This window comes from Takifugu flavidus, chromosome 12, assembly GCF_003711565.1.
Source record: "Takifugu flavidus isolate HTHZ2018 chromosome 12, ASM371156v2, whole genome shotgun sequence".
NCBI classification, from domain to species: domain Eukaryota; kingdom Metazoa; phylum Chordata; class Actinopteri; order Tetraodontiformes; family Tetraodontidae; genus Takifugu; species Takifugu flavidus.
The window spans coordinates 15447759-15468621 of record NC_079531.1 but is presented as its reverse complement, the minus strand read 5'-3'; the positions used below and the strand labels follow the sequence as shown (position 1 = coordinate 15468621).

Below are 20863 nucleotides of genomic sequence, written 5' to 3'. Positions count from 1 at the left end.
ATCAATTTTGTCTCCAGTCATGATGTTGAGGGGTTCCGGTTTGGTGACCTCAGGATCGGGTCTCTGCTTTTTGCAGATGATGTGGTCTTGTTGGCGTAATCGGCCCGTGACCTCCAACTATCACTGGATCGGTTCGCCGCCGCATGTGAAGCAGCTGGGATGAAAATCAGCACCTCCAAATCCGAGGCCATTGTTCTCAACCAGAAAAAAGGTGAAGTGCCTTCTCCGGGTCAAGGAGGAAATCCTGCCCCAAGTGGAGGAGTTCAAGTACCTCGGGGTCTTGTTCACGTGTGAGGGAAGAATGGAGCAGGAGATCGACAGGTGGATCGGCGCGGCGTCCACAGTAATGCGGACTCTGCACCGGTCCGTAGTGGTGAAGAGAGAGCTGAGCCAAAAGGCAAAGCTCTCGATTTACCGGTCGATCTTCGTTCCTACCCTCACCTATGGTCATGAGCTTTGGGTCATGACCGAAAGAACAAGATTACGGGTACAAGCGACCGAAATGAGCTTCCTCCGTAGGGTGGCTGGGCTCTCCCTTAGAGATAGGGTGAGAAGCTCTGCCATCCAGGAGGAGCTCGAGTAGAGCCACTGCTCCTCCGCGTTGAGAGGAACCAGATGAGGTGGCTTGGGCACCTAGTTAGGACGCCCCCTGGGCGCGTCCCTGGTGAGGTGTTCAGGGCATGTCCCTCCGGTAGGAGACCCCCGGGAAGACCCAGGACACGTTGGAGAGACTATGTCTCTCGACTGGTCTGGGAACGCCTGGGGATCCCCCCCGGATGAGCTGGAAGAAGTAACTGGGGAGAGGGAAGTCTGGGCTTCTCTTCTTAGGCTGCTGCCCCCGCGACCCGACCCCGGATAAGCGGTAGAGGATGGATGGAGTCAGTAATGGTTCTTTTGATCGCTCTACTAGGGAACTGTTAAGCGTCAAAACATGCAAACAAGCGTTGACCTCTGGGAATGCATGTGTTAATCAGAGCCACAATCCATGCAGGTTCACACGATACCCTAGAGATGTCATGGAGAGCATGAAATGGCACTGGTTATTGGCCCAGAAGTACTGAGAAAAATTGGATTTTAAATTGGGTCAATGACACTTAAGCCATCTTACCAGGGTGTGGTATTAACCTTTTTCACCACATCAGGCATTAGTAAGAATAATCATCTTCCTCAATATTTTTATCATCTTAAAAATATTGAGGAAAGTGCTTCCACTTCTCTCACAAACCACCACAGAGACAATAAACCATGTTTTTATAACCTGCAGGATTGATTGTTGCATTGTTTGTCTCTTCTCTTCCTAAAAAGAATATTACAGCATTACAACTACTCCAAAACTCCACATGTGCTGATGAAGACCAGAACTTGGCTCACATTACACCCATTTTAAAGTCCCTGCATTGGCTACCCGTGTACTTTAGGATCGATTTCAAGATTCTTTTATTGGTTTTGAAAGCTCTTAGTGGTCTCATTCCTTATCTGTCAAATTTGCTTTTACCTTATGAGCCTCCCAGAACTCTCGGGTCTTCTGATAGAGGCCTGTTTTTAATACCTAAAGTCAGAACTAAAACTCAGGGTGATGCAGCTTCAGACTTCTACAACTCATGACTGCAGAACAGCCTTCCTGGAGACCTGCGAACAGCTGAGATTCTGACATCATAAGACACCTTTTTAGCCTGGCTTTTATTTAAATTTCATTTACAGGTTTTAGTATTTTACTGCATTTGAATTGATTCTGTCTTTCATCCTTTTTTTGCCTTAGCCTATTTATTGTGTCAGTTTTTATTATGTCCTTCTATTCATTAGGTTTTATCCGGTCTGGTATTACCTGTGGTGCATTGTTGACAGCAAGATAGCGCTTCATTCTTTCAAATTCTACATGTTAAATGTATGGGATGTGTGTGCATGTGTCTATGCATCTGTAGTTTAATTGGTCATACATTATTTATATATTGCACCACTTTTCCACTGTTTCTTGGGACTTTTTCTCATCAAACCCCGCTGGCTAGCTGCACGCTCGGTTAAACGTCAAAGCAGCATGACGTCACAAGCGCGAACCACCTGGTTTGATAATGATACAAAAAAAAGATGTTTTGAAGCTTTCAACGATACGATGTATTATTACACATTATATTTGTTAACGATGCTTGGGGGGTAAACGGATATTATTTCAATAGATTTGCATTTTTCTTCTTTCTTCAAATTTCCAAAACACCTCTGGCGCACTCTGGCGGCCCCCTATATGCACCTCACTTCCGCTTTCCGCCCACCAAGCGTGTGTTTATTGAAAAAGCGATAATACAATATTACAATAAAAAATATCGCAAAAACAAAAGGTTCCTTACTTCAGACCATAAGCATAAAAAACCCCCAAAACAACCAAACTCCCCCTCAAATAAATAACGAACTAATCCCGCTCCCGCAGGTATCGCGAGACTGTCCTGTAACGGGAAGTGGGGCTCGGTCTTGAAGTTTCAGAGGAATCTGTAGATGAATCAGAAAAGCATCAAGATGTCGGGACGATCCGGCCGCGCAGAGACACGCAGCAGAGCGAAAGACGACATCAAGAAGGTCCTCGCCGCCATCGAGAAAGTACGAAAATGGTACGGTGCGTCGGCCAGATCGAGGGGAACATATATTTAGCCTAATATCTGCTGCGTTGTACAACAAACTTCTGTTGGGAAAAGTTAGGTGATTGACGGGAATCGCTGGCCACACAGTGCGGTGGGTCGACGGCATAGGCAGGGACACTTCTCCCCTCCTGATTTTAATCTTTATCGGTTAAACCCCTGTCGATGGGTGTTAATATGGCTACAATAGCGGCTACTGTACATCACTGTACCGGGGAATCATCCTCATTTGTACACCTTCATGTGTATTATGTTGTCAAGATGGCGTCTTTGCTTGCGTGTGTTACTGTTTGTCACTTCTACACTGTACATGTTCAAGCTGCCCCTCTTTTATTGAATCTAACTAATTCCCCCATTAGGGAGAAGAAATGGGTGACGGTCGGAGACACGTCTTTGCGTATATTCAAGTGGGTCCCGGTGACAGAAACCAAGCAGGTATCGTTATTATCGTCTAGAAGTGGTAGTTGATGCTAATAACGCGCTAATATGCATGTATAACACAAATATGCAGTCTCATCACATGCTTCCTTCCCTCCGTCAGATCTATCACAGCAAATCTGCCAGCAGAGGTTTAAGAGGACTGAAAAATGTTGTTCTGGAGAACTCCAACTCTTTACTAGATTTTACTGGTCAGTTTTATCAACCCCCTCTGGTTTGGTAAATGCAACCGTAGTGGTGTAATGGAGCAGAAGCTCTAAAACATCTTCACTCCTGGGTCTGCAGATGAGAACAGCAACCAGAGCTTTCTGTCAGACGTTTACCACTCTAAAATGGACAATAGCAGCAGCGCGTCCAGCTCGCAGCAGGTCAGTCCTCCACATACCAGCCTCAGAACTGATGACTCTCAACCTCCAATGCTGGGCCAAGAGAGTGTAGATGGTATGTCACCAAGCACTGTCCACAGTGGGTTACTTTACAGCCTGGCTGGGTTCACAGGGTCGTCGTTGGTTTTGACTAGTGCCAGCATGAGACTCACATACAGTATAAATGACCACCTACAGCAGGGGTCAAGTCAGTTTCTGTCAATTAAATGGACCAAATAACCAGAGCAGGCGGCCGGAATCATAGAATTCAGTAGCTGATGTAGCATGAAAAGGGATTTATTCGAACAGTTTCACACATTTAAGTGTATTTGCTATTAAATTTGGAGTAATAATAGTTCTCTTGTGCTTGGAATGCTTTTTCAATGTGTTAATGACCTGAGCTGAATTGAATCATTTAGAATTTTCCTATTTTTTTAGGTTACATGATACTGTAACAATAGTTTCTGTGTATTTTCACTCCAGTTTCAGTGATTATGTACATTTCTGTCCTCATGAACACAGAGCCAGTCAACATAGGAAGAGACGGGGCTGATGAGCCTCCTACTCTCATCAAGGAGGACCTCCTCTCATCTGGAAGTGTCAGCCAGGGCCCCTCAGGCGCACAGGTCCCTTTTATGAAAACAACATCAGCAAAGATGGAAAATGACAATGTTGTTCCTCATGGAAATAACCTGGTTGTTTCATTTCACAGGCGGGGTCGGAGGAGTCAGGAGCCCCCCCTTTGAAGAAGATTTGCACAAGAGACAATAGTCTTCTGAGATAGCTTCAACAATGTAACCATCATGTTATAATAAGCAGGAAAGCTACGCCATGGTTGCTGAAATCTCTTCATTCCTGAAAATGAGCGAATCAGAAACAGATGTTTTCTCTGATGGAATATTATTTCGCAACTGGGACTTGACTGTATCCATCTACAGCCACATATTTCCGCCTGTAAGGTCCATTCGGCATATTTATGCAACGCATTTCAGCTAATGAATCCTGTTAAAGTGCCCGCTCATGTTTAAAGGCTATTTTTGTGAAACAACATGCACACTGATATGAGTAAGTTTTGTGTAACGGCGCACCTTTAAATCCTCCATCTGCAGATGTTTCCTTTTTTTATCGTCCCATCTACACTCGATGCAGGTAAACCTTTGTATGCATCCATATCTTGCTTTATTTCTTCTCGCAGCTTATGGTTGTAAAGTTGCTTTGTATAGATGTTAACTGTAGATGTGCCATTTTGGCTTAAGTGATGTTTATGAAACAGATCATGCCCCCACAGTAAGCTTAAAAAGACTTATACGTGTAAATATAATATAATTTGTCAATGTTTATAATTTGGATCATAATAAATATTGCTTATAAGTCATTATCATTGCATTTATTATTTTGCATGCTTTCCAAGGCTTCACATTCTAGGTATAGATCAAACTAAAACACATAAACAGGGAAATCTGCCCCCCATTGTTGCATTACAAATAAGGTAGAAGCTGCTGTTCACCACCAGTTTATTTACAGTTTTAGTTTTGCGAGGTGCTAAGAACCTGTTGCTGTAGCATAAACAACAGACGGCGTCCTACTGTCACACAGAGCAAGGATGTATATGTCCGCGCCACCAGGGGGCGCTGCTGGTCGCATGACCTCATTTATAACACACACACACACAAGGAAAGGTTGGAATGGAGAGCAGCAATTTTACATTAAATCACCAGTAATTTTAATAAGAAAATAACTGAAAATTGAACAGAAGCTTTGAGTGAAGCAAGAGAAATTGCATCATATAGGACTCTAGTGTTCTGCCCACTTCAGTACACACTTTTCCATCATAACGAGGGTACATATAGGATTCTGAGGTATTCATCACATTTGAACTGTGACATATCCTGATGTACGCGTAACAGAAGAGGGAAAATTATTCCTGTGCGGTGCAGCGCCACCAGGCAGAACATTTATGGCCTTAAATGGGCAAAAGCCACATCCAAATAAACAAATAAGTGGATGCGAAATATAGATCCAGGGTGTCAACAAGCATAAAGATCTTGTGGTACAGTTGGTGAACACTGAAGTGAGTAGTCAAGTATTCCAGAATGCGTCACTCTTTTGTGGGGTTTTATGCAGTGCATTTGTTTGTGTTTGAGGGTGTGTGTGTGTGCGTGAGAGTGTGTGTGTGCAGCAGCCCACTTCTATTTTACCTGATTTAAATCAAATTCCACGTTCACCCGCTATAGCAGCTCAGGAGACAACAGCGCCTCCAAGGTCATCCGAGCCTACAAGGTCGTCAGAGGCTTTGTCGACTGTTCTATTTATGTTTTCATGAAGCAATTCACACAACACAGCCAGTTTAAACCTAATGTATATTAATTTAATAAATTCCATCCATAAAAGTATTGCATTACAATAAACTTGGCTTCCTAATCTAACATACATAATGTACAACAAAGTGTATCGCATCATGTGAATGTGATAAAGATGGATTTGATATTCGTATGTTATCAGTTTAAATAAAACTAAGCTCAATCCTCACAGTAAAATTACTTACCATCAATGAGACTATGGCTGTGTGTGTATGTGTGTGTATATATATATATATATGTGTATATATATATAGCCAATCAAACTGGTGATCTGTTAGGAGTGTGTTTGATAAATATTCTACCTTTCGGTGTAGCAACAGTGTTAACAGGGAAGTCCCTGTTGCTGCCGCATAACCAGGATCAGTTAATTTTAAGTTTAGCTGTGATTGAAAGGAGCTTTTTTAAATTCCTTCATTCACTGAATAATTATAAAATCGTGCAGAACATGTGAAGCTTTTCTTATCTGTCGCTAGAGGGTGCTGGAGCCTGCAACCCAGTCATGGTACGTCCCTGGATGAATCCCCGGACAATCGCAGGGCCCTGTCTGATTATTGGGGGATTTGGTACCTTGCTCAAGGGTACCTCGGTTTCCTGGCACCTCTCTTGCACCCCGTTCACCTACTGCATCCGGGGCTTGAACCAAGAACCATCTGTTTCTCAGCCATCACCCCCGAGCGTTTTAATACGGGACACATCCTTACGTTTCTGGAACAGAGAAGAGAGGTTTATTTCCATCCGGATGGTGAGATAACTACAGTGAAACAGTGTTGATTAAAGACCGTTTCCCATGCAAACTGGACCAAATTAGTCCCGAATGGAACGAAGGTTGGAAAACATTGTTGAGACCTTCTTGAAGAACTCATCGCGTTCTTACCTTAATTCGGTGCATCGGGAAAGTCACAAAAAACGTGATTGGTGAAGTTACTTTATTAGGACCCTAAAGCCACTTCCGTTGCCCCCCCAAAGCCTCCTTGAGTTCTTACTACGAAGTTTCAAGTTTTGCTTCCGTTTTATTGCGCAGCGTCGCTAACAGTGATTGACATTAACCACTAGTCAATGACCGTGGAGGTCAAGCAGGAGTGGCCAATCAGATTTCAGGGGGCGGATGCCACCACGGGATGCCCGCCTTTGATTACGAGTTGGAATTAAATTTGTTCAGCTTTCTGTCGCCTTTTCCAAGATACATTTTTAAATTAACAGAGCAGAGAGCCGCACTTTTACTTACACACGTTACACAAGTTACACATTACATGAGACATAATTGATCCATACATGCCATTGATAAACAGGGGCTCCGATATAAAGGTGCACAATAGATAAGTGACAAACAGAATGTTTTTACATTATTGCACTGTAAAGAACTTTTTACATATATTTTGGAAAGTACAGAATATTTTTTCTCTATTGCACTGAGTAGTATTGCATATAGTAGCATATACAGAATATGTATTACTGCACTGTAATTTTGACATTGTGGGAGACACACTATATTTAAATTACTGCACCGTGTTGTGTTGTGCTATCGAAAGTATAGGTAGACACAATTTTAGGATACAGCATCTTTTGGGATAGGAGTCAGAGTTTTGAGAGTTCAGGTGGAGAATAGCCTGGGGGACAAAGGTGGATCTCCAGGTCAGGTGGGACACAAGACTGCTTCCTCATATTGTTTACATCGTTACACATTTTACTTTGCACCAACATATCAAGACTTTCTTGTAGTTTATCCGAGGAGATGGTTCGTCACCTATTCTTTTTTAAACGTATTAAAGAAAATAATGAAGTTATACAACAATCACATAAACACAAGTTACTTGCAACACTTTATCCATGTTGGACATAAAACATTGGCAACTGTCACATTTTTATTAAAATACCGAAGAATGACGCTGTTTGTTCTGATGTAAACACGCTTATGTGACTCGAGCGGTCCAACATGGCGGCCGCGCAGACATCCGGGCCGAGCCGCACGCGGGACCTACGTAATACCTCTGGTGCGTGCGCGAGCGACACTGCCGCGGAAACTGGAGTGACAGCATACGAGCGGTGCCGGTGGACTGGAAACTCCCGCCATTTCATCAAGGATTTATTCTCTCGAACTGTTCGCTTGGGTTTGTCCAGCAGCACCGTTATCGCGTCAGAAGAACCTCCAGCAGGATTTAAAGAGAGTACGGGGACATCTTTCTTATAAGGACTTTGGGTTTTTACACCCTGGACCGGCGCCGAACACCGCTGTGGTTGGAGCCGTGAGTTTAATTTCGGTAGGGTTCGCATCCCAGCATGTTCATCCAGAGGAACTGAAAGTTGACCAACTTCATCTGAAGGCGAAGTCAGTAACCCACCTCTCAAGACGGGACCGTTCATAAAACCAGTATGGCGTGGCTGTTGGGAGAACACGGAATGGCGCGCTTAAGCCGCTAAGAATTACAGCGTTATTGTTGTTGTGCGAACGAGATAGCGATTTAGCACCCTAGCTAGTCGGCTAGTTGCTAAGCGTTAGGCGCGGGCCTACCGGCAGAAACGTGACCCTTGCTGAGACATTCGAGGACTTTTGGATACATGCTAAGGGTATAGTGGTGGTATTGGTTGAGCACAAAGACTGCGTTCTGCCGTCGCGTCCAGTGGATTTGAAATGGCACCGCTTTTAGGAAGGAAACCGTATCCATTAGCTAAGCCGCTAACTGAGCCACCAGGCCCCGGCGATGAGGTCTACACAATCGAGCACACCAAGGAGGCCTTCAGGAACAAAGAGTATCCTTTATCATGATGCTGTTGCTCGATCCATGTTGTCGGTTTAGCCAGCACACAGTCCAATGCAATTTAACGTGAACCTACCAGTGTGGATGGACGCATTCCTGTCTACATAGAGGTAAAAAATAGAAATAACCGCTACGATTCCCAGCTTCAGACAACTGGCATTTCTCCCTTCTTTAAACATTTATTCCTGGACACCAGCTTGCTAGCCCCTGTTCTCCGTGGCTAACGATGTCGTAGATGCTACCTGACTATTTGTACGGTATTATGATGGAAATGATGTATCGGCGCTATTGAGATGCTGTGAGGGACCCAAAAGCTTCGGCTTCCTCGGGTTGAATTCTGTAACGTGTCCGGTTGTGACTGTTGGACTTTTGAAGCTACTTCAATTAGTTGTTTAGGTTAGCAAGCCTTCAGCTAGCTGCTTGTTCCCGGTTAGGCTCTATTCAGAGATCCGTGACAGCGTCCAGGGCTTAGTTTCGTAATTTATGACGTCTTTTATCGGTAGTTCCAACCGGCCCATTGGATCGTGTCAAACTGCGGATCCAAGAATCATGATCTCTTGACCCTCAACAAAAAAGTTTTGACATCTCCAGAAGTGATGAGCGGGATGTAATTTAATAAATAAAGGAGGGCATTAACATGTCACACCGTTATTAACTAAACGATGAAAACAGAACCTTTGATTTCCCTCTCTATGATGTCATAAGTATCATTTTGAGAAACTGTTGCGTAACTCATTACTCATTTGTCAGCAGCCTGTATGGAAAATGTGCCAAACGCTTAAATGTTTCCCCCACTCTTGATATATAACTGTGTTATAACCATTGTTGCCCTTTTGCATGTGCATTGTTGTGTCCTTGACTTGGAAATGCTTACAGAGAGTACGAGGCGCGCTTACAGAGGTATAGCGAGCGCATCTGGACGTGCAAGAGCACTGGAAGCAGCCAGCTCACACACCAAGAAGCATGGGAGGAAGAACAAGAAGTCACGGCCCTGTTAGTATGGCTCCTGTTTCACCTTTCTATCCATTTACCTAAAGGTTGCCTGTGTTCTGCGTGTGTGCCGCCACCAGGAATACCCCATTCATAGATTCGCTGCTCTTAGGATGAAAAGCAAGCGTTTTTTATTGGGTTGGTCACTGCAAAGAACGGCGCAGCTGCTTGGAGCGGGAGCCACTTAAGGGCTTACAGTGGTTCTGCGTAGCGCCATTTATGCTTCAGCGGACTGTTGTCTGGTTCGCGACGCAACTTCCCAGTGAAAGGGTGGAGGGAGCGGCATTTTTGGCGCGCTGTCGTCACCAGAAAGCCTCCTCGGCAATGTTGCTGGTGCCATTGTAATCGAGCAGTCATGTAAATGTGACCGCTTTTAATTTCTCCAACAACCTGTGTAAAAACTACCGTGGCAGAGTTTTTCTAATATTTATATATAGTTGTTAAACTGTTTACAGATGCAACATAAGCTATTTTTTTGTGGCTTCCTCTGCTCTCAGCTGGCCGCTGCTTTCGGGGGTCTCCCTCTGAATTATTTATCCCGTGCGCGTCCTTGTAGTGTTTGGAAGAGGAGTCGTCGGAGACTTTTCAATTGGATCAAGCGTCTTCCTCACACAATCAAAGATTATGATAGTGGTTCTTTTACAGACGGTGCTGTTGAGATACTGCAGCAGCGAGTAAATTCAGAGAAGCGTCAGGACTAGGACTGTAGTTTGGCCAACCAATCAGAGCTCCCCTGGTCTGTGAAGGGACTGTGCTCCCTCGCTGAGCAGTTCCGGGAGGTGCACGGTGCCTCTGTGGCGGTCGGAAACCACCTGTAATCAACACGGACGGGGAAGCACAAACTGGACTTTATACAGTCTCATTAATTCATTGCTAATGCCAGGCTACTTCCTCTGCTGGTGACTGCCAGACCTTTGTTTCCAAGTCATTTATTGTTGCCGGTTCCCACAAATTCAGCAACGCAACAGACCCCAGAGACTCAGAGGCGTAGTATTTTTACGAGAGCTATGACACAGTGTTGCAGATCATTTGTCTTTGGTATTAAATCTTTCTTCGCTTGTGCTCATACAGACTTGAGGAGGAGTTCCCCCAGTGGTTTGAGAAACCCGTTCTGGAGATTGTTCACCACAATACGGTTTCTTTAGATAAACTGGTTGAAAAAGCTTGGTTGGAAATTCTTACCAAGTATGCTGTGGGTGAAGAATGCGACTTCCTGGTGAGTTTATTTTTATTTTTTTTACTTTCTTTATTTGAATTTCCTGTGATGCAAATCTGTCGCCATTCTTTTTCTTGGCCAATCGTGGTTCTTGTTTAGCGTTAAGGAAAAGTCATGACGGCTGAATTCAGTGCAGTCTGGTGCGTCCTGAAGTACTCACAAAAGACCTTTTCACATCAGGTGGGGAAGGACAAAACATTGCGAGTAAAAATTGTGAAGATCCATCCTCTGGAAAACCCAGAGGGCGAGGCAGCAGAGAAGAAGCTGGAGGGAACCTGCGATTCTCCATCGAGTGACAAAGAAAACGCCAGTCAGGAGGTCCACAGTAAGCTGCCTTCTTCCAGAGAGGAGATGAGGAGGGAGATTCCCAGTGAGTCTTAGCCGATGCGTAAACACGACTGGACGCGACCGCATATCAGCCAAGTTTGAATTCTGTAACCTGATTTTCTTCTCCTCGACAAGGCGACCAAGCGCGACGTTCACCAAGGAAACTTCCCACTGCCATGAAGGAGGAGAAGAAGAAGTGGGTGATGCCCAAATTCCTTCCTTATAAGTATGATGTGAAGCTCATTAACGAGGATAAGGTATATATGCATATATATGTGATGAAAGTCCTCGACCTTTTTATTTTACTGTGCACTCACCGTCATCTCTTTTTTCCCCTCTGTTGAATACGCTGTTTCACAGGTGATCAGCGACGTCCCCGCAGACAGTCTTTATCGGACAGAGCGTCCCCCCACCAAGGAGATTATGCGTTATTTCATCCGCCACAAAGCCCTGAGGCTGGGCATGGGGGAGAGCTCCCCCTGGGTGGTTGAGGAGGAACTGGTGAAAAAGTTTAACCTGCCCAGCAAATTAAGCGATTTTCTGCTTCACCCACACAAGGTAGAACCCAGGTCTGTTTGATTTAATGGTGATTTTACCTTTGTTATTAATTTATTTCATTTTATTTGAAGTTCCTGGCAGAAAATCCTTCAGTGAAACGTAGGAGCTTGACATCTCCGGAGGGCAGATCGCGGAAAAAGCACAAGAATTCCATCACATCTGGAAAGGATTCAGAAAATGAAGTGGGAGACAAGAAAAAAAAGAACGACTCCAACATGCCTCTTAGTCCGTTTATTTTGGGTTCCATGCAGGTCAGTTTTCTTAATTGTGAACTTGTCCATTTCTTTATTATAATATATAGCGTTGTTTACTGAGCTCCTTTGACTTCTACTGCAGAAAATAAAAATGAATGGCTCCCCGCTCAAGGTAACTAACTCAGGAACGCCCAAGAAAGGAGAAGGTAAAGGCCCAGGTCTCTCCACTCCAAAGTCAGGGAAGAAATCTGGGGACAAAAAAGAAGGAAAGAAGACCGGGAAGGGTGCTGATAAGAAGCTCAATGTCCTTAAAGCTCCAAAAAAGGATGGAAAAAATGGTGGTAACTCTAAGATGAAGCAGTTGACACTCCTACATCTGGCAAAGAGCACTTCTCCTGGCAGCCCCAAGAAGAGAGCCCGTAGTGGCGGAATGAGCTCACCCAAACTGGGAAAGCCGCTGCATCCAATGGCTCTACACCTCCTCCGCTACTATAAGGAGAACAAGGGTAAAGAGGACAAGAAAAACTCCTTATCGTCCCTGATATCCAAGGCTGCTAAGAACTTGCCATCGGAAGAGTGGGGACGGCTGCCAGAAGAACTCAAGGAGCTCGTTCAGAAACGCTGGGAGCTCCTGGAGCAGAAAAGGCGCTGGGCAGCCATGAGCGAAGAGGAGAAGCAGGAAGAGATGAAGAAGAAGCGCGAGGAACTCAAGGAGAAACTGCGAGAAAAGGCCAAGGAGCGGCGTGAGAAGGAAATGCTGGCCCGTCGCGAGATGTCCCGCAGATACGAAGACCAGGAGATCGACGACGGAAAGACTCTGCCTGCGTTCAAGCTGGTAGACATGCCCGAAGGGTTGCCCAACACCTTATTTGGAGACGTGGCCCTGATCGTAGACTTCCTGTACTGCTATACAGAGCTGCTGATGCCCGATGACCAGTATCCCATCACGGCAGTAGCTCTGATGGAGGCCCTTGCTGGGGAACGCTCTGGCTTCCTGTACCTGAACCGAGTGCTGGTGGTGCTGCTGCAGACGTTGCTGCAGGATGAGCTGGCAGAAGGCTACAGCGAGCTGGACATGCCTCTATCAGAGATACCCTTAACCATGCACTCAGTCTCCGAGCTGGCGCGCTTGTGTTTACGACCGTGCGACAGTCAGGATGAGGCGAGCGGACGGGGCTCGGAGAAATCGGCCGGCTTTGCGGATTTCGACGAGGTGGTGAGCAGCGAGTTCCTGGAAAAGCTCGACACCTGCGAGATCTTTGAGCTGGCCCCCGAGGAAAAGGTGAACCTCCTGGTGGCGCTCTGCCACCGCATACTGATGACGTACTCTGTGGAAGACCACGTCTACGCGAAGCAGCAGCGGGCGGCTGAGCTGTGGAAGGAGCGCGCGGCGATGCTGAAGGAGGTCAACGATCGCAAGAGAGCCGAGAAGCAGAAGCAGAAGGAGAAGGAAGGCAAAGGTCAGTTCTCCGTGATGGCCACAAACTGGCGATGTTATGTTTAAGCTTTGCTTTACGTGCTTGTTGAAGGATACCAGAACACATCCGCTGGGCCTACACTCGTTTTTAATCTGCGAACTAGCTGGGGATCATTTCATTTTCAGAATTTGGGGCTTTTCTCCCACAGCTTCTTCACTATGAGTCCAAAGTGGATCTCTATCAGCAAAGTCTGCAATCAGGAATCTTTATGGAATATACCCCTGCCTACTTATGTTGAGGCAAAAACTGCCCAGCATAAGTGATAAAAATGTAGCTATGCTCATTGTGACCCGCCATCTCGGTGTTTTCTTTCATTAAGGTGAGAAGAAGAAAGACGGCAATGCCAAGGAAAAGATCAAGAAAGAAGTGAAAGTGGAGCCGGAGCCGGAGGACATGGTCAGCACAGTGAAGAGTCGGCGGCTGATGTCCATGCAGGCCAAGAAGGAGAAGGAAGAGATGGACAGACAGAACAAAGGTAGAAGGCATTTAAAATGGAAAAGCGCCTTATTGAAAGCTCAACCTTCTGGCTTCTCTGGCAGAGCGCATGGAGAAAGAAGCGGAAGAGGAGCGGATACGTCGACAGAAGGCCGCTGCGGAACGAGCCTTCCAGGAAGGCGTAACCAAAGCTCGACTCGTCCTGCGCAGAACTCCGCTCGGCACTGATAGAAACCACAACAGGTGGGAGCTGCGTGCGGTCATTTAGAGGCTACTTTTTAAACCCGCTTATCTTTCCAGTGTTTAATCACGACGGGTGTCTTTATTAGATACTGGCTCTTTTCTGACCTGGTTCCCGGGCTGTACATTGAGAAAGGCTGGGTGCACGAAAGCATCGAGTACAGCTTCACTCCCCCTCCTGATGACAAACCAGCTGAGCTCGATGGAGGGGAGGAAGCGGACGCAGGGTCAGACACCACTAACAATTCACAAGGTACAATGCAAAAGAGAAGCAAATCAGCAACGTGTGCTCAAATGTTTCTGGAGAAAATAGCAACATTGTTCCAAAAGCAAACAAGATCTGTTTTTTTTCTCTGTTTCAGGGGTTGAGAAGGACAACTGCAGTATAGACGGCGTTGCTGGTCATGGCGCCGCTGCAGCAGACATCTGTATAGAAACCACCGCTCCCAAGCAAGGACAGAACTTATGGTGGGCACGGCACTTTTGTTAGCTGCGGTTCAGTGTTTCTATATTACCTGGTCTAATCTTGTACGTCTTTATTCAGGTTTGTATGCGACACCCACGCTGAATTGGAGGAACTGGTGGAAAGTCTTCATCCTCAGGGCGTGAGAGAGAGTGAACTGAAGTTAAACATCCAAAACAGGTGCTGTGAAACAGGGAGTGAAAATAAGACTTAAAGTCGTATCGTTTCAGGCGAGACATCTTCCACAGTGGCGCCACCATGAGGCTGATCTTAAGGTTGTCTCTCTCTGCTTCAGATACCAGGAAATCCTCCATTCCATCCATCTGACACGGAAGGGCAAAGCGAGCCTCAGGACCTGCGACGGATACGAAGAGCTGCTGAAGTACTTGCGAAGTGACATCCAGGAGATTGCTTCACGGCTGCAGAAGGGGGGGTTGGGATACCTGGACGACAACGTTAACATCGAAGAACAGGTGATTGATTGATCAGCTGGAAGAGTTGAAGTCTGTTCAACGATGTGCGTCCACACGTTCCTGTTTTCTTTAACACTAGTAATGAATTCAATTATATACTTTTCACTATTTTTCTATGTCCTTTATGTCTTTGTTTATTTTGTTTAAGTGTATATAGTATCAAATAGGTATGATAAAACTGTTCGATCCTCCAATTACAGCTTGAAAACATGGAGAGTTTGAAAGACTTCGGTGAGTCCATCATCTCCATTCAGGCATGTGTCATCAAGAAGTTCTTGCAAGGGTTCATGGCTCCCAAGCAGAAAAAGAAGAGAAAGCAGGGTGGGGAGGAAAGCAGCAAGTCTGAGGAGTTTGATGAGGAGAAGAGGCTGGCAGAAGAGGCCAGGGTAAGGTGGCACTCCCGGACTATGTCTCAGCTATGGTGCGAACAAAGGGCCTGACCTTCTGCTCCGCCCCGACCTGCATGCTTCCTTCTCAGGTGGCGACGGCGGTAGAAAACTGGAAGACGGCCATCCGAGAGGCTCAGACCTTTTCGCGCATGCACGTCCTGCTGGGGATGCTGGATGCCAGTATAAAATGGGACATGTCTGCTGAGAACGCTCGCTGCAAAGTCTGTCGCAAGAAAGGTAGGGGGTCCCCGGGTGTCATCAGAGGGGTCTGCATCACATATCGACGTTTGTTTACCTCTGTTATCCAAACAGGAAGTAGTTTGTTTTTAAATCCTTCTCATCTCTTCCAGGTGATGATGAGAAACTCATCCTCTGCGACGAGTGCAACAAGGCTTTTCACCTGTTCTGCCTGCGCCCGGCCCTGTACCGCATCCCCGTCGGGGAGTGGCGGTGCCTGGCCTGCCAGCCGACCGTGGCCCGACGCGGCTCCCGCTCAAGGTGAGCGTCCACACAACGTCCCCAAAAAGCTAAAAATGACACTCGCCTACATAAAGCAACTGCTAACTGCAGGAACTACAACGAAGACACGGACGAAGAGGAGGATGAAGAGGGCTCTGAAGAAGAGGACTCCGAGGAAGAGGAAGACGACGAGGAGGAAAACGAGTACAAAGCTCTGGGGCACAGCTGTGAGTATCCATACAGAAGTCTGCTCTGGCCATCACATCATGGGTTATATACGCGTCGGAAAGCTATAGGGCCAAAAACGTTGTTCCACTATACCAGTGAGAGGGGTTTGGGATGCAAGGCTGGGAATGAGAAGAATGCTGATGTTTTATTTCCTTTGTCCGGGTTGCGGGGCACTGCTCACCTCTGTGTGCTTTGAAGCCACGTGTCAGTCCAGCTTCACTCGAAGTATGTGACATAGTGATCCCCCCTGTTGCTACAAGGCAGCTGGAGGTGATCCACGTCTGATGAAAGAGTCACGGATCCAAAATCATAGAGCAGAACCAATTTCCCTTCATGTAAAGCGGCCCGCGCCCGGCGTCGCTGCTGGGCGACCGGACTTCCTGCCGAAGCAGGAACTGATCAGAGCTTCTTCCTCCTTCGTACAGTGAGGCCGAGGAAGAAACCCAAGCAGGCGTCGTCTCAGCAAAAGCCCTCCAAGAAGAGCAAGAAGCCTTCTGGCAGTCACGGTTGCAAGCACAGGACTGGACCCAACAACCCTGCGGACATCGACGAACTGGTACCAAAGAGCGCTCGCGGATCCGCGGGAGATGCACGAAGTGTTAATCGTTAGCGTTGCTGTAATAAAGGTCTTTCTTTTATTTCTCTCGCAGGTGCGACAGAGCTACCAGACGGGAGTGAGCAGGCAGAGGCTGGAGTTGGAGAGGTGTGCGGAGATCATTAAGAAGCTGATGAAGTACCGTTATAGTTGGCCCTTCAGGTGAGGAGAACCGCCTCACGTGACGGTTGAGACGGGCAGTTCAGGCAGCTGGACTTCAGAAGGTCTTTCTGCTCCTCTTACAGAGAGCCTGTGTCCAAGGACGAGGCAGAGGACTACCTGGACATCATCTCCCAGCCCATGGACCTCCAGACAATGCTGGGGAAGTTCAGCCAGGGTTCCTATCGCCACTGTCAGGACTTCTTGGAAGACATGAAACTGGTCTTCTCCAACGCCGAAGAGTACAACCACGAGGGCAGCAACGTGCTCTCCTGCCTGGTCAAAACGGAGCAGACGTTCATCGAGCTCCTCCAGAAGCTGCTCCCCAGCCTCACGTACCTCCGCAGGCGCGCGCGCAAGCGCATCAGGCACCCGCCTTCCACTTCGGAGGAGGAGGAGGACGAGGAGGAAGAACCAAAGAAGCTGCAGAACGGCAAACCGAAGAGGAGGGGCGGGAGAATCAGGCCGAACCGCAGGGACGGGGAGAGCGAGAGCGAGGACGAGGAGGCCGAGTGCGAAGGTGGCAGGAGGAGGAGGAGTAAGAGGACCTCTGCCACATCTGGCAAGGATTACAGGGAGCAAAACAGCGACGGCGAGTGCGACACGCGTGGACGGCGGCGAAAGGGAGGACGCAAGGCTCTGGGGGAGAGCAGCGACGAGGAAGGCGGCGGCCAACGGCGCTCTTCCAAGAGGCGGAAACATTGACACACTTCAGGGTTCATTTGCCGTCTTTATTTCGCTTAAATTCTTATCCTGCTTTTTTAAAACGGATCAAACTTTTCCTTTGACAGCCAGCAGGACTCAAAACCTCAGAAGGACTTTTTTATCGCATTGAATTTGTCAGTTTTTGTTTTTTTAAACAAGAAAGATTTATATTTGTAACATGTTTAATATCAAAGTTTTTTTTTCTGTCCTCCTCAAACAGAAAAAAGGAGAAATTTGAGATAATGGAGAGGTCTTTATAGCTCTTAAGACAATTTGAATTAAAGTTCATTTACATGTTGGAAAAACCTCTCAGATATGTTATTTGACTTGTCTTGTGAATCACGGTTTTCACGTGCGCTCTCCAACGCCACCAGTGTGATGGAAGACGCGTCCTCGCTCGAATGGACGCTAATCCATCCAAGACCTAAGCAAGTGTTCCGTTTAATGTGCTCGTGATTGACTAACCCCTCCGCCCCCCTCCCCCATAACCACGACCGCATCTTTAAAGAGGACAAAGATAAAAATGTTGGAATTGTACATGTTGTCATTTTTGAGGGTTTTCCCAGTCCTGGTTCAACCTCAGACGGCTTTGCCGGTCGCTCGTAACCTTCTAAAGGAAGAAAGGGGGGGGGGGGATCAGGTTTTTGTTGTGAGCATCATTTTGAAAGAGCAGGCTTTGATCCTCTCTGGCGTCCTGCCGCTTTAAATGACTCACTACCTCGATGCTCAACACTTTGCACCCAAACGCAGCAGAACCAGGCTGGGACCATTATCTGCACACGCCTGTTGGAAGCAACACAGGTGATGTTTGCTGAGGAATTTGACATTTGTTGAACTACAAATTTTGCACATGTTTTATTTGTTTTGTACCTAAAACGACCATGGCTTTACCAGAGGACTCCTTTAGTATATGCAGCAAGGCTTCCTGGGTCGACCACCAGGGGGCGCGCCACGCCTGCGCTTTCGTACTGTTTTCGGTTTCCTCTGCGACTCTTGACGGTGCTGGTAGTTTAGGGTGGCGTTAGAGCCGAACCCTGTCCTGCTCAGATCAGGTGGTGGGAGGTGGAGTTGGCTTCAGCTAATTAAACGGCGACTCTCGCCCGTATCGTGCTGCGCTGCGTCTCTTGTGCTGACTTCTTTTTCCTCGAATTTCACGTTCTACAGCACAAATGTAACTGCTCCTCTCAAGTTGAGACTTAGCTGTAAATATTTTCTTTGTCAGAGGAACTTCAGAAATATTTTACACATGTTTTTTTTTTATATATATTTATAGTCCAAGACTGGATTCCAGCTAGTTTCAGACTCAGGTGTAAAGACTTTTCAGCGAGCATCCTCTAGACACCCCGGCCAACTTTCAACCTTGTGATACAAATGAGGAAGGGAAATGACTGTATATTGTTACCTTTTTAATAAAATAACCAGTTTTCCTAAAGGCCTGCTGCTCTTGTTTTATTTTGAAAAGGCATCTCTCTGAAAACAACTACAGCGGATCAAGGTGATGCACAGGGAATTCTTCTGATTGTAACGGTGTGTGCATGTGAGCGCAGGAGGGTGTCCACGGTGTGCTGACCCGAGAGCCGCCTGTGGCTCAGACACTGATGGAGGGGCTGTGAATCCCCCAGATATCCGTCTACAAGCTCCAACCGGACCTCTAACAGGAACCCGATCGTTCCGTGACATCAGCCCCGTCATGCACCACCTCCATGCAGAACCTCTTGTATGGCTCCCAGTCAGCCATACAGAGGTTCTAAGCTCCTCCCATTGACCTTATAGGCCACCATATCTGTCTGACCTCCCCCAGATGGTCACTCCTGCCCACGCCCTCAGACCCTCCTCCTCCATCCACTCAAGACTCACCAGTCTAGGTCCACCTGGTAGTGGTACATATTTTGTGGATCCCCTTAAAATTAAGCAAGACGTCTACATTTTATTCACGCCAAAATCCTCTCTGAGCCTGCTCCATCCTACATGTTTTCTCACCTCTGGTCCTGATTGAAGCCCCTTTGCCATGAGTTTCTGCCTCCGTTCCTGTTGGGTCTGAAGCCAGAAGCCGCATACACCAGGAATTGGGGATACTCCTCAGTCTGGAGCTCCTGAGAACTGTGAATCTGTCATTGATTTTACCTGCTCCGTTCATCTTCCCCTTCATTCTGACCGACCTCCTCGTCCCAGTGGCGGAAACACGAGCCTACAGCCGCCAATGACGCCACCGGGCTTTACTGTGAGGGAGTGAATTCCTTCAAACACAACACTTGGAATTAAGGCCAAACCGTTCAATCTTGGTTTCATCAGACCAGAGGATCTTATTTCACAGTTAGACACTTTAGGTGCTTTTTTTTTTTGTTCTTTTATTTTTTTTGAACTCAGGTCAACTTTCACTCCCTTGGGTTGCTTAATCTGGTTGCCATATCTGATATTGGTTTTCCCAAAGCCGATGGAGGTCACCGCGCTCTTGAGCACTTTCCATTGCAGCAGAATTGTTTTTTACTTAAATCAAGGCAGTATATTGGGTGGTAACTCTGCAGGGTACGGTCAAAACGTGGGAGGTAGAAGGGGAAGGTGCCAGGACACCTCCAGAGCACTGCCAAGGTAGCCTTGAGCAAGGCACCAAACCCCAAATGCTCACATAGGGCCCTGCGATGAGCTAGCAACTCATAAATGAAAATCAAATGAATAGGGTGGCGGTAGCTCAGTCATGGTCCGTCGAACATGGAAGGTGTTCTGGTAGTAGGGGAAGGGGCCAGAACACCTCCAGAGCACTGCCGAGGTCCCCTTGAGCAAGGTACAGAATCCACAAATGCTCATATACGGCCCTGCGATGACCTGGCAACTCACCCAGGGGTGGACCCTCCCTGTGACCCCCAAAAGGGATAAAGTGGTTAAGACGACAAGATGAGAAATAAATGAAACCTCCTAAGAATGTTGCCTGGCTTGATTTGACTTTTTCTGTCTCTAAATAGTTGCGGGTGCCTGTCAGAACAGCCACAGCGGATACAGGACACATCCAACGCCCCCCCCCCCCCCACACACACACCCCCCCCCCACCCAGCATGTTGTTGCGTCTGCTGTTGTGCGGGACGTGCTGGGGGGGTCGTGCTGGGGGGGTCGGCAGATACTCCAGCTCTCTGACAAACACGCAGCACCCTTGTGCTGACTAATCTTTGAACCCTTCACAAATGGTGGCTTAGGCCTGCGTGTGTGTTTGGGTGCAGGCGTGTGTGTTAACCAACTCAGCAGTATTTACCTTCAACCCCTGGAATGATTTCAGACTTCACAGTCTTTCATAATAAATATTCAGCGATATTATGCTGTGGTATCCAGAGTGAACTTACGGCAGGAAATCTTAGCTAGCAATCAAACTATCATTAACTGCCTTCCTATTATTCTTATTTTTCATATCCAGCACTA

General features: G+C 46.9%; 2 protein-coding genes and 1 long non-coding RNA gene across 3 annotated transcripts; 2 read left to right on the top strand and 1 right to left on the bottom strand.

Moving 5' to 3' along the window:
* The first annotated feature begins 2422 nt into the window (after positions 1–2422).
* On the top strand, positions 2423–4805 carry bcl7bb (BAF chromatin remodeling complex subunit BCL7B b). The gene is made up of 6 exons (XM_057049328.1): positions 2423–2600; positions 2987–3062; positions 3169–3256; positions 3351–3506; positions 3953–4056; positions 4143–4805. The coding sequence occupies exons 1-6, from the start codon at positions 2488–2490 to the stop codon at positions 4212–4214; spliced, it is 609 nt and encodes a 202-aa protein (XP_056905308.1). The 5' UTR covers positions 2423–2487; the 3' UTR covers positions 4215–4805.
* On the bottom strand, positions 4609–7637 carry LOC130534784 (uncharacterized). Its single transcript, XR_008952967.1, has 2 exons — positions 6665–7637; positions 4609–6495 (listed from the first exon to the last, which is right to left on the bottom strand). It is a non-coding gene; the product is annotated as an uncharacterized LOC130534784 (long non-coding RNA).
* A 190-nt stretch (positions 7638–7827) lies between these two features.
* On the top strand, positions 7828–18887 carry baz1b (bromodomain adjacent to zinc finger domain, 1B). Its single transcript, XM_057049327.1, has 21 exons — positions 7828–8538; positions 9423–9539; positions 10608–10752; positions 10933–11122; positions 11215–11336; positions 11440–11637; positions 11709–11888; positions 11974–13291; positions 13629–13784; positions 13849–13987; positions 14074–14237; positions 14347–14452; positions 14529–14627; positions 14743–14920; positions 15121–15306; positions 15399–15546; positions 15660–15807; positions 15880–15995; positions 16422–16552; positions 16647–16753; positions 16837–18887. The coding sequence occupies exons 1-21, from the start codon at positions 8420–8422 to the stop codon at positions 17453–17455; spliced, it is 4686 nt and encodes a 1561-aa protein (XP_056905307.1). The 5' UTR covers positions 7828–8419; the 3' UTR covers positions 17456–18887.
* Positions 18888–20863: the final 1976 nt, after the last annotated feature.

Bases quoted from the DNA above. Each gene is read 5' to 3' on its own strand.
- bcl7bb (XM_057049328.1), top strand. From the start codon at position 2,488: ATGAATCAGAAAAGCATCAAGATGTCGGGACGATCCGGCCGCGCAGAG. The intron at 3,063-3,168 runs GTATCGTTATTA...TCCCTCCGTCAG, and splicing joins CGGTGACAGAAACCAAGCAG to ATCTATCACAGCAAATCTGC. The intron at 3,257-3,350 runs GTCAGTTTTATC...CTGGGTCTGCAG, and splicing joins CTCTTTACTAGATTTTACTG to ATGAGAACAGCAACCAGAGC.
- baz1b (XM_057049327.1), top strand. From the start codon at position 8,420: ATGGCACCGCTTTTAGGAAGGAAACCGTATCCATTAGCTAAGCCGCTA. The intron at 13,785-13,848 runs GTAGAAGGCATT...CTTCTCTGGCAG, and splicing joins GATGGACAGACAGAACAAAG to AGCGCATGGAGAAAGAAGCG. The intron at 15,307-15,398 runs GTAAGGTGGCAC...CTTCCTTCTCAG, and splicing joins GGCTGGCAGAAGAGGCCAGG to GTGGCGACGGCGGTAGAAAA.